General features: G+C 35.6%; 1 protein-coding gene across 1 annotated transcript; it reads left to right on the forward strand.

Annotated features, from left to right (window-relative positions):
* Window positions 1-365: 365 nt before the first annotated feature.
* LOC126603571 (isoamylase 3, chloroplastic-like) lies at window positions 366-14,045 on the forward strand. The gene is made up of 24 exons (XM_050270482.1): window positions 366-772; window positions 1,133-1,187; window positions 1,281-1,349; window positions 1,571-1,728; window positions 2,674-2,767; window positions 2,971-3,207; window positions 3,529-3,633; window positions 4,415-4,519; window positions 4,958-5,092; window positions 5,158-5,244; window positions 5,701-5,758; window positions 6,161-6,224; window positions 6,978-7,077; window positions 7,320-7,420; window positions 9,483-9,534; window positions 10,087-10,149; window positions 10,900-10,989; window positions 11,092-11,164; window positions 11,796-11,875; window positions 12,238-12,342; window positions 12,457-12,555; window positions 12,658-12,719; window positions 13,213-13,321; window positions 13,527-14,045. The coding sequence occupies exons 1-24, from the start codon at window positions 381-383 to the stop codon at window positions 13,635-13,637; spliced, it is 2,604 nt and encodes an 867-aa protein (XP_050126439.1). The 5' UTR covers window positions 366-380; the 3' UTR covers window positions 13,638-14,045.

Genomic DNA, 14,045 nt, shown 5'->3' on the forward strand with positions numbered 1-14,045 from the left:
TGTTAGAATCGCCCTGTGTGAGGTTTTGAAAAAAAAAATTGTAAAATTTAGTTTTGTGAATTTACTTTACTGCCCATAATTTTGTTTTATGGTAGAAGATAAAATTACCTTTTTACACTCTTTTAGTTGATAAAAATAATTTTATTAATATAGTTTAGAAAACTGACTGAAAATGTATAAAAAAAAAAAAAAGAAACCAAAAACTATCACCAAACTTGTGGTACCACAAATAAGTCTCCAATAAAAATGAAAACATCACAAATAAGTCTGTCCAAAAATCAAAAGAAATAAAAATCATGTTAAAAGAACTGTTATCGAACACGTGTCGCCTGTAACATCAAACTTGACCCAACTCTCTCGTATCCGTTCACGTGGCGGACATGAAAGTGCATCCCGCTTCTATGCCGCTCTCCCTCTCTTTCCTCACAACCTCTCTCTCTTCACTCTCACTCTTCTTCCACTTTCCGACTTCCCTTCCACGTGATGTAGCTTCAGCTGGCTCAATCGAAACGTCACTAAAATGGTGCCCTCCTTTTGGTCCTAGCTTTCTCAGATTCATCATCTTTCTCGGAAAATTCGATCCCCTTTTGGCTCTCAATATACTCTCTCAGAACTTTTATCGTACACTTTGCAATCCAACGAAAAGATCAAGGATGCTTCGAACCCCACATTTGTACGATTCAAATGTCGCCAAGTTCCCTCTCTTTGCATCTCCCCATTCATCTCACCCTGTCGCTTCTTGCACACTAGCTTCTCCTGTTCTTGAAATGGGGTAATTCTTTTGTATTTCTCTGTTTTCTTTATTTTTTTTATATGACAGATTGAATTTTCGGTATTTTGGTTTGAATTTTCATTTTTTGCGCACTTGGGTCCATTTTAGTGATTAAACTTGGGTGGGTTATGTTTTAAATTCATAAAAATGAATACTTTTCAACTTTCAAGTTTAAAGAGTATCATACAAAATTGTGCCAAAAATGCATTTGTAGCAGTGCATCTTCCAGCATTTTAGTAGTATGATACGTGGTGAACAGTGCTGTCTTCTTTGTTGGAATGACTAGTTTCATGTTATGGTACTATTTTGATTTGTGATGAAATCGAGTTATTGTTGATTTCGGCATTGACGGTTTATTAGATTGAAGTGGAATAAACAAGCATCGGGTAGCAATCAGCAAGGAATTGTCAGAAAGGCATGTTTATCTTTCCATAATGCATCAGCCTTTGTATTTGTTTTGGTTTTGCATTGTTGGTAATTATATGGATGGACTTGTGGCATAGGTTAGACCCGGGATGGTGCAAAGCATAGCACAGCTAATGCTTACGGTCAGCGTGCTCAAGAACGTGTGCTTGAGGTATTTCTTTTCATGTAGGATCATGTATTTTGCTTTCTATATCTGTTGGCTGATACTTCCAAATTATGTAATATTCATAATACAATACTAAAACAGTGGCGATTCATCTATATGCTTGAGAGCCATATACTGATTGATGATTTTTTTCCCTAATCGACTTCTTAACAATGCCGGAATGGGAATATTCCACATTTTCATGTGTTCACTGTTTGTGGTTATAGGAAGAAGCCCCCCGACTGTCAGAATCCAGCTCATCATGGAAAACTTTCCCAGGTCAAGCTTTTCCACTGGGTGTATCAGAAGTTGACAGTGGGATAAATTTTGCTATCTTTTCACAGCATGCAACTGCTGTCACGCTTTGCTTATCACTTCCAGAGAGGTAACATCGTATTTTCATTTTGTTCATTGCCTAATATCCAATTGTGTACACTCACGTATATATGAACATCTGTATTTATGGGTAAAAATCTTGCCATATACCAGGCCTGTTATGTTACAGATTGACGATCTAAAAATGTAAGTTTGGAAATCAATCTGGGGGTTGTTCTCTCTGGTTGTAGAGACAGGTTTCTTTAGTTTCCTTTGAGAATACATATGTTTGGTTCATTCTTCTCTCTCTCTCAGTTGCTGAAACTTCTGGTCTGGACTGGGGCCTTTGTGTATATCCACATTGTGTGTTTTGCATAAAAGAGCGGCAGAGATCATTCATCATTCCTTTTCCCATTCATCATTCCTTTTCCCATTGTCCATTGACTCCATTCACCATGCGATTTTGGTTTAGGTTTATGCATAATTTTGAAGTGGTCGGGGTTTGGTCTAGATATTTTCATTCTTGGGTGGAAGTGTACTTGAGTGTTGGGGCTAGCACAAGGGTAATTATTGTTTTGTGCTGTTCGGGCTCAGCAGCAATGTGGGTGTTTTGTTGGAAAGAAATGATAGGCTATTTGATAAGGTGGTGGAAGTTTCCCTTTGTTTGAAACTGATTAGATCATTTTTTTGCGTCTAGGAAACTGAAAAAAGTAGATTTTTAACATCTTCTGAATGTAACTTTGATTAGAGGGACTTTGATCTGAATGGAAATTAATTTCTTTTTTAAGGACAGACTGTAGTGTTGATGAAGATGGATCATAGAAGTCGTCTGCAGCCTTTTTGGAGATATTTATTCTTTCTCTTTTAGTAAAAGTTATGTTTCCTATAAAAATGTCTGTCTTTCTAAAAAGTTTCATTGATTTATGCCTGTTGGTTTAAAATTCAATTTATTAATTGCTGTTACTAGATGGACATCTTCTGTAGACCAACTTTTGATAAATATAATTTTTGTCAGGGAAAAGCTTGGAGGGCTGGATGGTGGAATGATGGAGCTGCCTTTGGATCCTAATGTTAACAAGACTGGTGACATTTGGCACATATGCATCAAGGTAATTTTTGATATAGGTTACTCAAAGCACCACCTATCTTTGAGCTGTCCTTGATTTAATGATGGCATTAGTTCTTTGCTTGAACACACACTACTCTCTTTCTTTGTCTCTGTCTCTGTCTCTGTCTCTCTCCTATGAGAATATATCTCTTCGCGTAGTTTTCATGAACTATGACTCATGATAATGAAATCATTTCTTCCCAGGATTTGCCCCGGAGCAATGTTCTTTATGGTTATCGTATGGATGGGCCACGAGGTTGGCATCAGGGACATCGATTTGATAGCAGCATTGTGCTTGTAGATCCTTATGCAAAGCTAGTTGAAGGCCGTCGGATGTTTGGAGACACCACGAAAAAGTTATCTAAATTTCTTGGAACTTATGATTTTGATAGCTTGCCTTTTGACTGGGGAGAAAACTACAAGCTCCCAAATATACCTGAGGTAAATAAGTTATGCAGAGAACATGATAAATTGTTGTCTTGATAGATTTGTTCAATCAGATGCAAGTTTGATAGTTCCTCTCTCTTTCTCCCCTCAACATCACAACTTATGGTTTATGAGCAAATCATAACTGAATACATTTTTATTAATATCTGTATTATTTATATGCTCATAGTTGATATGATTTAATTTTCAAATTTTGAATTATTTTCTTTTTTTACGCAACTAATCATTTGATGCTCCATCTTGTTTCTGAGTTAAATGTAGACTTCAATACATTGCATCACATCTTAACCTGTATGTATTCTGCCGTTTTTTCAGAAGGATCTTGTTATATATGAAATGAATGTTCGTGCATATACAGCTGATGAATCCAGTGGTTTGGATCCAGATATTCGTGGTAACTACCTTGGTATGATCGAGAAGGTATTAATTGATTATAACATGACGAATGACAATCCATCCATATAATAGCATCTCTTTATACAAAGTACAATATCTGAATCAATTATCTGAATGCACCCTGTATCCTTCCTTACCTTGATTCAATAACATTTTGCTTTGTTTTTTGAAATTTCGATTATTTCCTTTTATTCCAAGCCATGCTTCCATAGATAACGTTGACCAGAAAACTATAACTAAGTTATGGTAAGGAGATACCTATGGAGACATGTATAATGATATCTTAAATCTTTTTGTTTTTTTTTTTCTGTTTTCTTTTGAAAAGACAGTATCTCAGGTTTTTATCTGCTGCCTCACTTTTAATAAAATAACTTTGATTTTTTTGTTTGAGCTCTATATTTGTTTGAAGTGATGCCCAATTGACCATAAGTATGTCTAATAAAAGTTAAATTTTTTGCCAAGTTGTTCTTGCTGGGCACGATTTCCAGGAGACAAGACTAGTGAACCTTTATGCCCTCAGAAGAAATTGTCTAAGGGGCCCTTAGTTCTAATTTGCTTAAAGAATTGATTTGCAATGTGAATACATCTAGTGCTTTCTTACATGCAATAAAGCGTGGCAAGTTAAAGACAGATCATGAATAATGACAACATATACTGCCTTACGTGCTTAGACTTATCCTTTTATCATTCATTAAGTAGAATGATCGCTCTTTAATTGTTTTCAGGAAGATGATATGGATAGTTCATATTTCAATTTCAACTGTTGATGAACTTCTCTGATATTTCCTCTCCATTTTATCTTTAGATTCCACACCTTCGAGAGCTTGGTATCAATGCAGTGGAATTGCTGCCTGTCTTTGAATTTGATGAGTTTGAGTTTCAGAGGCGACCAAATCCTAGAGATCACATGGTATTTAAATCAACTTCTCTTCATTTGTTTACTGAAGTTTATAATATATACATTGCTGTAGCTTTCCTTTTAACTTCTCTTCATAGTCGGAGATGAAAATCTGGATGTTATCACTGTCACGAATAGATGCTAGTGACTGATAAGTAGGATACCCTGGGTGGTTCTGAAATTAAAACTTGATATCCAAGATGTTTCAACAAGATGATATTTTGATTATTTTTTGTGATTTACATGATGAACTCCAATCAGCCGACCCCACTTAGTGGGATAAGGTTTGGTTGTTGTTTGTACATAAGGAACTCCAATGAATTGAACATTGAATAATTGTTGTGTATTTTTCTTTTTCTGAATTTTAAAGCCTGTAAGCATTAACCGTCAGCCTGGCAAGCAATCTAATTTGTTTACCAATGTGTGTATATGGCTTCTTTTGCTTTGAAGATAAATACCTGGGGCTACTCGACAATAAATTTCTTTGCTCCTATGAGCCGCTATGCAAGTGCTGGTGGAGGACCCGTTAAAGCTTGTCAGGAATTTAAACAAATGGTTAAAGCCTTGCATGGTGCTGGGATAGAGGTAAATTATGTCTTTTCTGCAATTTTCCTGTTATTGCAGTAGTGAAACTTTATCCTTTTGGACAGGTCATTTTGGATGTTGTCTACAATCATACTAATGAAGCTGACGATGCAAACCCCTATACAACTTCATTTCGTGGCATAGATAATAAGGTGATGTCACACTTCTGTTACACTATTTAAGTTACATTATTTCATGAACTGACCATATGTTTTAATCCCCAAACCATATGTTTTAAATTTTAATCCCCAAACGGTTGGAATTATGGCTGAGATAAACTATATTTTACTGCCATCAAATAGAGAAAAAATTTCCTTGCACCTCCTAGGTCTAAAAGACTGGAATTTAGTCAACTATATAAGAGCGAACTGATTATTTTTAGTCTTTATAAATATCGTGCATCTAATCTAAGCTAGAATTTTGCTAATAAGGATAGGCTACAACTGTTTAGGGTTCTGAATTTTGGAGTGTACCTACATTTTCTAATTCGGAGTTTACCTACATGGTTCCCAGATCCTGCGTAAAGCGGGAGCCTTGTGCACTGGGTACGACCTTTTTTATTCATTATATCAGATATTCTTTATAAATGATGCGTCCTACGCCTACAGGTTTACTACATGCTGGACATGAACAACAATGGCCAATTACTGAACTACTCTGGCTGCGGTAATTCAAATGTCTTTTCTAACTGTCTTCTTACCTGTAAATTGTCTCTTGCTGCTGCTATAGAGATATATATTAAATGAACTTTCTACTCTCTTTTATTAATTATCTGTCTCATCTGCAATTGATGGATATTCTGACGGTGCCTTTTTATCAAGTTAAGGTGTATGGAATGTTTTATACTATGGATGTGATATATTATATACATATGGGATGGTTATGTCAACGAAGGGCAAGTATATGTATTTCACTAAACCGAAGCAAACTTTGAAAGTGACGAAATTTATGGACTGTACTGCTGGATTTTGCATGCAAAACAGGATTTGACTTTGTGCTTGAATAAAGGTTAAAACTATTATTGTTAACATGTGAGGTTCTAAGATTTTGTTTTCTGTTGGTTTTCAGGGAACACATTAAACTGTAACCATCCTGTTGTCATGGAGCTCATTCTTGACAGCTTAAGACATTGGTAAGGTCACAATTCATAGAGTACTAATTTATCTTCTTTTGTTTTTTAAGAACAAAGGATTGCAACGTATATGTTTTTTAACCTATTGTGTGGCCACCTTCAATCTGTTGTCATTTCTATTCATCTGGTTAAAAATGTCCTAATTGTATTTGTGATGTCTTTTATCATGTAACACTTATAAACTTATCCAAATGTCATATATGACATAAAAGTCTATGGCTTTAGCCCCTTCCTACTCCCTAATACCTTCTTTTTCCTTAGTACTTTCATGGAATTATACCTTCTCCCATGATTCAGGCAAAGAATTAATATTTAGCCGAAAATGACCGACCCATAATTTAATTTAATATTGTTGAACTTAAGTCAGCCAATCCAAAACCAATTGGCAATAAGCCCAAGAGTTTGTATATTGTGGTGCAAGACTTAGAATTCCCAATTTGGGATTTTATATTCTCATTAAGCCCCGGTCCGTGTGGCTAGACTCAACCAAACAAGTAGATGTAAAAAATTGGGTGATGTTGAGCATGTGTGACCATATTGGGCCGGACAATAAAAATTGCCTGTTCTGTTGTCATGTTAGTATTAGAGCATGCAGCCCTAACTTAGAATTTCCAATATAAGAGTTTAAAATTGTCTACATAATTGACTAATATAATATCCATTGTCTCATAAATGGTCTTTATTCATTGATTTATATACTGAATAGGTAGTTCATATCAAGCTTCATACTTTATCGTTTTTTAAATTTTTCAGGGTTGTTGAATATCATGTAGATGGGTTTAGATTTGACCTTGCCAGTGTTCTTTGTCGGGGAACAGATGGAACTCCTCTTGATGCACCACCAATTATTAGGGTAAGTTATCTGCAAATACACCCATATGGAAGTTCTCTTCATATATCTAGTTTTAAATCAATATCTTTGTTATTATGAATTCCTAAAAATATGTGTTGTTACTTTTATAGTTACAAGTTTGTGGCCATTGCTATGGGCATAATTATATGTGCTTTTCTATGTAGATTTGCCTTCTAGTTATTGAGTGGAGTTCTAGAAACTTAGTTGTGTGAGGATTGACTTAGCCTTGTTTGTTGGACCAGGCTATTGCAAAAGATGCTATCCTATCAAGATGTAAAATCATTTCCGAACCTTGGGATTGTGGAGGCCTTTATCTTGTTGGAAGATTTCCAAATTGGGACAGGTAATTCATGTTACAAATGTACACCTCATCATAGTTATGTTGGAGACACTGTTAACCTGAGATATCTACAAATAAAAGTACTTTATTCTCAAAGAAAAAAGAGGAGACTATGTTACACCCTCTAATTTTATTTCTGTTTCTTTGTGAATAAAGCTGACTTGCCAGGAAAATGTAACAATTCATTGTCTCCATCAATAGCTGAGTCTTTTGCTTCTGGATTATGTTTTTTTTCCTTGTCGTGCTTCACATTGTATTTAAGGACCACTTCTTGGTCTGTATTGTTACGAGTTGTGCATGGGGTGTTTCTATTGTTTGGTTAAGGATGCAAATATTGATGTTGGTGGAAATATCAGAAATATGCGTAAAAGTTAAACTTAAAAACATGATAATTTTGAATTGAAGTTTAGGAAATAACCAATTACTGATGCATCAATTAAACATGTGGTTCTACTGGCTGGTTGATAGGAAATTACAGATTCATTGTAATGCTTGCAGAGGAGTACGTGTCTGAAACCTGTACTTTTAGTAACAGACATCAAAGAGCTTAAGACTTTTAGAAAAACTGGATACGATTACTACCAGATTGGTTGTTTAACTTGCTTATTTGTTTCTTTTATCGACCAACTCCTAGACTATCACAAAGTTTCCTCTCTGGATAAACAAGCCCTTGTACATAGACTTGCATCAAAAGGTTTAATCTTGGACTTTCAAGGCGTTGTTCTTTGTTAGCCAAGTTGGATCTACTATCTACTGTATCCAAGAGATGTCGAACATTATCATATCCGTGAGTATGTCAGGGATCGGCTGTATGCATTTTAGATTATTATTAACAAGTGTGGTATTGCAGCCACAAGAAAGAAACAATGAAAAGTAAACAGATGATTTTAAATGTGGCTTTCTAGTTGGAACTTTGACAAGGAAGAGAAGAAGAAAAAAAATTATTTTTGGCAAAAGGGCACTTGGCTTCTCCTTTACTTTTTTTTTTTTTTTTTGTATTTCAATATTGGTAGAGAACTCCACCTGTGTAAGCTTATCTTACATTGCCGGTCCCAAGCCCGGATAAAGGAGGAGGGGGAGGGCGTCAGGTAGTAGACAACCGGCACTCCTAGGTTACGTCGAATCCTTATGAAAATGAATCCAGAACGAAATTGAGCTAAAGCTAGGGTGTCACCCGTAAGTGGCGCGTTGTGTGGCCCGAGCACAGTGATAAATGAGTAAGGGTCGCTGTTTTCCCCACTTAGTGGGAAAAGGCTTTGTTGTTGTTGTTATATTTCAATATTGGTAGAGACGTATTGTTCTTCCCCTCACAATATAAGAACTCAGAGGTTGGCTTCTTCTTGGGAAGTCCTAATTTGTTTCTTTCACATGGTGGGCACTCTTTTTCTCTTTTGGCCCTCACAGTTTTTCAGAGGTTATGCTCTCATTAGAGTGAGTCCCAACTTGGTTACATTTTCGTTGCACTCCCTTTTGGTGTTTGATGTTTTCTTTAACACTTTTCCACCAATACACGTTACACACACTTTTTCGTAGCTAAAGCAAGCATCCACTAGGAGTCTAGGACGAAGGACTTTGCAACCATCCGATACATCTCATTATGTAGGGATTAATTTGTTGGAGCTCTCATTTATCCTATTCCTAGTTACAATAACATAATCAATACAAGAGATTAATTTTAACATTCCGGACCTATGAACCAATATCAGTGCTTTGCAGACAAAGTTTCTTTGCGGGGATATACTAAAAATAGATGATTGAAAATTATAGCTTTATCAATGAGAGTCACAAAGTATGTTAATTTGTGAGATTCTGATGTTACCTCTGCCCTTTTGAAGCGCACTCGGCCTTATACCTTTTCCTTTGAAGAAGTTATAGCTTCTTTTTTCCCATCATCAATGTTATAAATCCTGGTAAATGGCAAGCCTGTTCCATGAAGTATCTAGTAGTATAAGGCACCTGATATTATCAACTTTAGTTATGCACCAATTTGTTTGTAAAGATCTTTCTATGCCTGCGAAAGTTTGGATGGCTCTCCTCTGTTACTTATGAGATCCCTTTAATGCAGGTGGGCTGAATGGAATGGGAAATATCGTGATGATCTAAGGAGATTTATAAAGGTATTCCCATGAAACAACACTTGCCTTAGATGGTCTATAGCTTATCCGCGTTGTTAACTTTAGTGCAAAGTACAAGAACTGATATAAGAGCAAATACTGAAGTATGTGTATGGATTATAAATCAAAGGGATTTCCTCTCAATTGAATCCAAAAGAGGCTGAATTTGATAAGGAATGGTTTGCATAAGATTGAACGGGTTCATCTATTTATATTGGTGGATGCTTTCTGAAGCTTTTCCATAAACTGATGCAATGGAATAAATTTTTAGTATACAATGCTGTTAGTCATTATTTCTTTTGACTTCCATGATCCCTTTTCTTTAGCGTTGCATTTATGTTTCTCTCCCTCTTTTTCTTGGCATGATTTTAACTTTTTATCGTTGTTATTATTTGTAGCATCTTAGCACCACTTTCTTGTATTTTATTGTGGTGTTTAGGGAAGCTAAAGAAACATTTGGATTGTAAATTACATAGAACCACACACACATACGCAAAACATGTACCTATTTATTTATATTTTTAGATTTTTTTTCATTGAATTTCCTTTATACAGGGCGACTCTGGTATGAAGGGAAGTTTTGCAACTCGTGTTTCTGGGTCTGCTGACCTTTACAAAGTAAGTATTTTCATCAATACTATTGCATTAACTACTGTTTGCCGTTTACTATCATTTCCTTTTCTTTGTAACCATCAATTCGGTATTCTTGATGTTTGCCATGCAAACTTGTTAAGCTTTCTATTCTGTGTTTTGAATTTCAACTGGGATGATTTGCCCCCAGCTTAAAATTCAATGAAATTGAACATGGAGATGGGTTCATTATTGGGATCAAAAACTTATCCCCCAAGATTTATCGTCTCTGGTGATACCCCATTACAATCAAAAGAATGGAATGCCTTATATTTCATATTGAGGCAGCCACACATCTTTCTGTTCTGAAAATGATCTTTTTCTCCACAAACTATCTTGATTGCATCTGGTCTCATCACCCTCCTTACTGAAACTTTTTATTGTGATGCAACCAAAGTACCCTCATGCTCATGCTTAAAATGATTGAATGTGTTTTTTTTCCTTTCTCGTTTCTACAATACCCCAAAACTCTTTTTTAAGTTTATGGTTTTATTCTATCATCTGGAATAATAGAAAGATGTAGAGTATCTGATTTCACAACCTTAAACTACAATTATTATTTCTTTTGTTTTAGGATAAGGGTTTGTTGTTGTTGTTGTTGTTGTTGTATGGTCAACTTAGCAACATCTTAATCTGGATTTGTATTATTTTACTCGCTCTTGTTCAAAATCTGTGAATTTGTTTGGATTTAATGCAAGGTCTCGTTACATTTTCTCACTATTTTCACTTATTGCACAGGTGAATAAGCGCAAACCCTATCACAGTGTTAATTTTATTATTGCGCATGATGGGTTCACTCTATATGATCTTGTTTCATACAATTTCAAGGTACTTCAACAGTTAATACATCATTTTGTTTTTATTTTTTTTTGTTTTTGGTTCATTTAAGGCTACATCATCCACTATGTCCCTTCATTGTTGATTTTGTAGCACAACGAGGCTAATGGAGAAGGAGGAAATGATGGAAGTAATGATAATTTGAGCTGGAATTGTGGTCATGAAGGTAGGGCTAACTTCGGTGCTTTCTCCTTGATATATTTTGTTATTATTCCAGCTTTAGTGTATTGGCAGGACAGAACATTTGTAGTCAAGGCCACAGGGTATCAAAATGGATCCATCATTTTCAATTTCAAGCTAGCATTGTATTAGTCAGTGTATTGGGAAGGCCTGGGAGGGGGTGGTTATTAGTACCAATACTACAGCTGAAAAATAAAAGTTCATGTCCTATCTCTTTTGTCTTTGGTCTATCAAGGCATTCGATTTGGTGTTTAGTGAACTTTCCATTTCCATGTTATGTAAAACCACAAAGTAAATAAGTATGGTGTAGGTGCAATTTCGAGTATTGCACATATATTCTGTAAGAGGAGATGAACTTACTCGTGCAAATGGGACATGGCAGTCCTCTAGTACTATCATTGTAATTACAATGACGAAAACTTAAACTACCATGGCATTTAGGAAGTTAGTGTAGATGACAAATTATATTTAATTGTAATTACAATTGTCGTGTATAAATGGGTACTGCTTAATTGAAAAATTATATTATAATTTGTCCTTGCGGCTTTAGTTTGTGTATACCTTTGTTTGTGTTTCTTGCATGTGTTGAAATTTCAATTTTTCCATTTATTGGACAGGAGAAACTGATGATTCTACTATTAAAGCTATACGCTCCCGCCAAATGAAAAATTTTCATTTGGCATTAATGATATCCCAGGTAAGTTTATTCAAAATCTAACTTCACGTGTCATTTATGCACGCACTATTTTGTCCATTTGAACTATTTTAGACTTGTAAAGTTCAGATACATGGTCTCAAAATTCAGATTTTACTTTATATTTTCCGAATCTGGAAGCTTTGAAAATTATTATGCCCCTTGTAACGGGGTCCTACCTGGGGCCTTTTTTCTGCCTGTTGATTGGCAGTAAATAGACTTAAACCTCTGGTATGATCATGTACTCTTGCTAGACAATTCGTTTTCGGGTCTAGCAGCATTTATATCTTTAAAATACTTAATTTGCAATATTGTCACTTGAGCGCATTTAGTGCTGATGTAAGCTTCTGAATGCACTTGACCAGGGAACCCCAATGATGCTGATGGGGGATGAATATGGGCATACTCGACATGGAAATAACAACAGTTATGGACATGATACTGCTCTTAACCATTTCCAGTGGGGACAGGTAAATTGTTTTGTTTTGTTTTTTTTTTTTTTTGGAAACTAGTAAATTGTTTTGTTTGGCTTTTGTTCAACTTTAATCTATGACTGGCACGAAATAATCTTTTTGGCATGGCAGTTGGAGGCACGGAACAACAATCACTTCAGGTTTTTCAAGGAGGCAATAAAGTTTAGACAAGCACATCGTGTATTTGGTCGTGAAACTTTTCTTGAGAAGGTACTCTCCTTTTCTTTTTGTTTTATTTCTTATGCATTCATGCTTTAATTTTAACTTAAAAGATTACTTCCTTGAAGACTCATTGAACAATTATTTGTGTAGCATGATGTGACATGGCATGAAGACAACTGGGACAACTATGAGAGCAAATTCCTTGCATTTACGTAAGGACTTATGCCTATCTTCTTTGTAAAGTACAGATAGATGGTACCGTAAGTTTGATTTTTCTTTCAAGATATTTCATGAGGGGAGTGGCATGGTATTTTCATTGTGCGATTTGGCCTTGGAATCACGATCTTGCTTATTGAGTTAGAAAACAAAGTGGATGAGTAATTTTCTTAAGTGATCGTGTCTTGCTTCAAGGTGTCCTTACGTTTGATGGCTGTTGGTCCTTAATGCGGTTTTGTACTTTTGAGCATGTGCTGTTAAGTTAGATACTTACCACCTAGAAAAGCATCTGATTTTCCCTTATTTTTTCCTCTCTGCTAACAGCACGATCTTCGACTTGTTTCTATGGCTTGATGTATAGCATTTTCCGTTTTCTGTTTTTTCTTGTTCAATTTTTATTTCTCTTTATAGAAACTTTAACCTTCAAGGTCAAAGTTCAAGACTGTTAAATGCATCAGAAACATATATACTGAAACTTTTGTTTTGCAGGTTTCATGAGAGTAGTGAAGGCGACATCTATTTGGCATTCAATGCTCATGACTGTTTTATTACAGTTCCAATACCGGCACCACCAGTAAAGAGGAGATGGTTTCGTGTGGTTGGTTTTATTCCCACTTCTGCATAATCCTTTGTTTTCTAGACGGTGTTCATAAAAAAACCCTGCATTTTTACTATATATAGACCTTAGATAATCTTAGTCATAGATTGCCACTTCAATTAGTTTTTGCTTTTGATTATCATCCCTCATGTACCATTATCATCCATTTCTAAACTCAACTGAATAGAAGTCCTGTGGATTGCAGGTTGACACGAATCTGGAGTCTCCCAATGACATTGTGCCTGATGGCGTCCCGGGCATTGAAGGCACTTATAACATGGCCCCCTTCTCCTCAGTTCTTCTTCAAGCAAAGTGATAGAGATAACATCAGAAGCTGCCTGCGGGTGAGTTTTCCAAATAAGCTGGATTATCTGGAAGCTGGGTGAAGCATTCGGGTTCTTGCGATTTAGAACAATATTTTCTATTTTCATATTTAAAGTCCTTGAGCCCTAGAGATGCATGTTCATATGACGGGGGCCAATAAAGTCAGTACAGAGTAGTTCAGATCACCAATAAGTGGTACAACCAGCCTCAACCATGTATTTGCTGGGAGCTATGAGGGCATGTAATTACTAGAAATAAACGAGGTTTATAGTGAACTTACATATGGAGAAATGAAACACTTGTAACTTAATCGATATCCAAAACTTTTCGTATTGAATTCGTGTATGTTATCAAAGTATTTGAATTGAAAGATCGATTTATTGTTCGACCTTTTTGTTAA

This window comes from Malus sylvestris, chromosome 15 (genome assembly GCF_916048215.2).
Source record: "Malus sylvestris chromosome 15, drMalSylv7.2, whole genome shotgun sequence".
Lineage (NCBI taxonomy): Eukaryota > Viridiplantae > Streptophyta > Magnoliopsida > Rosales > Rosaceae > Malus > Malus sylvestris.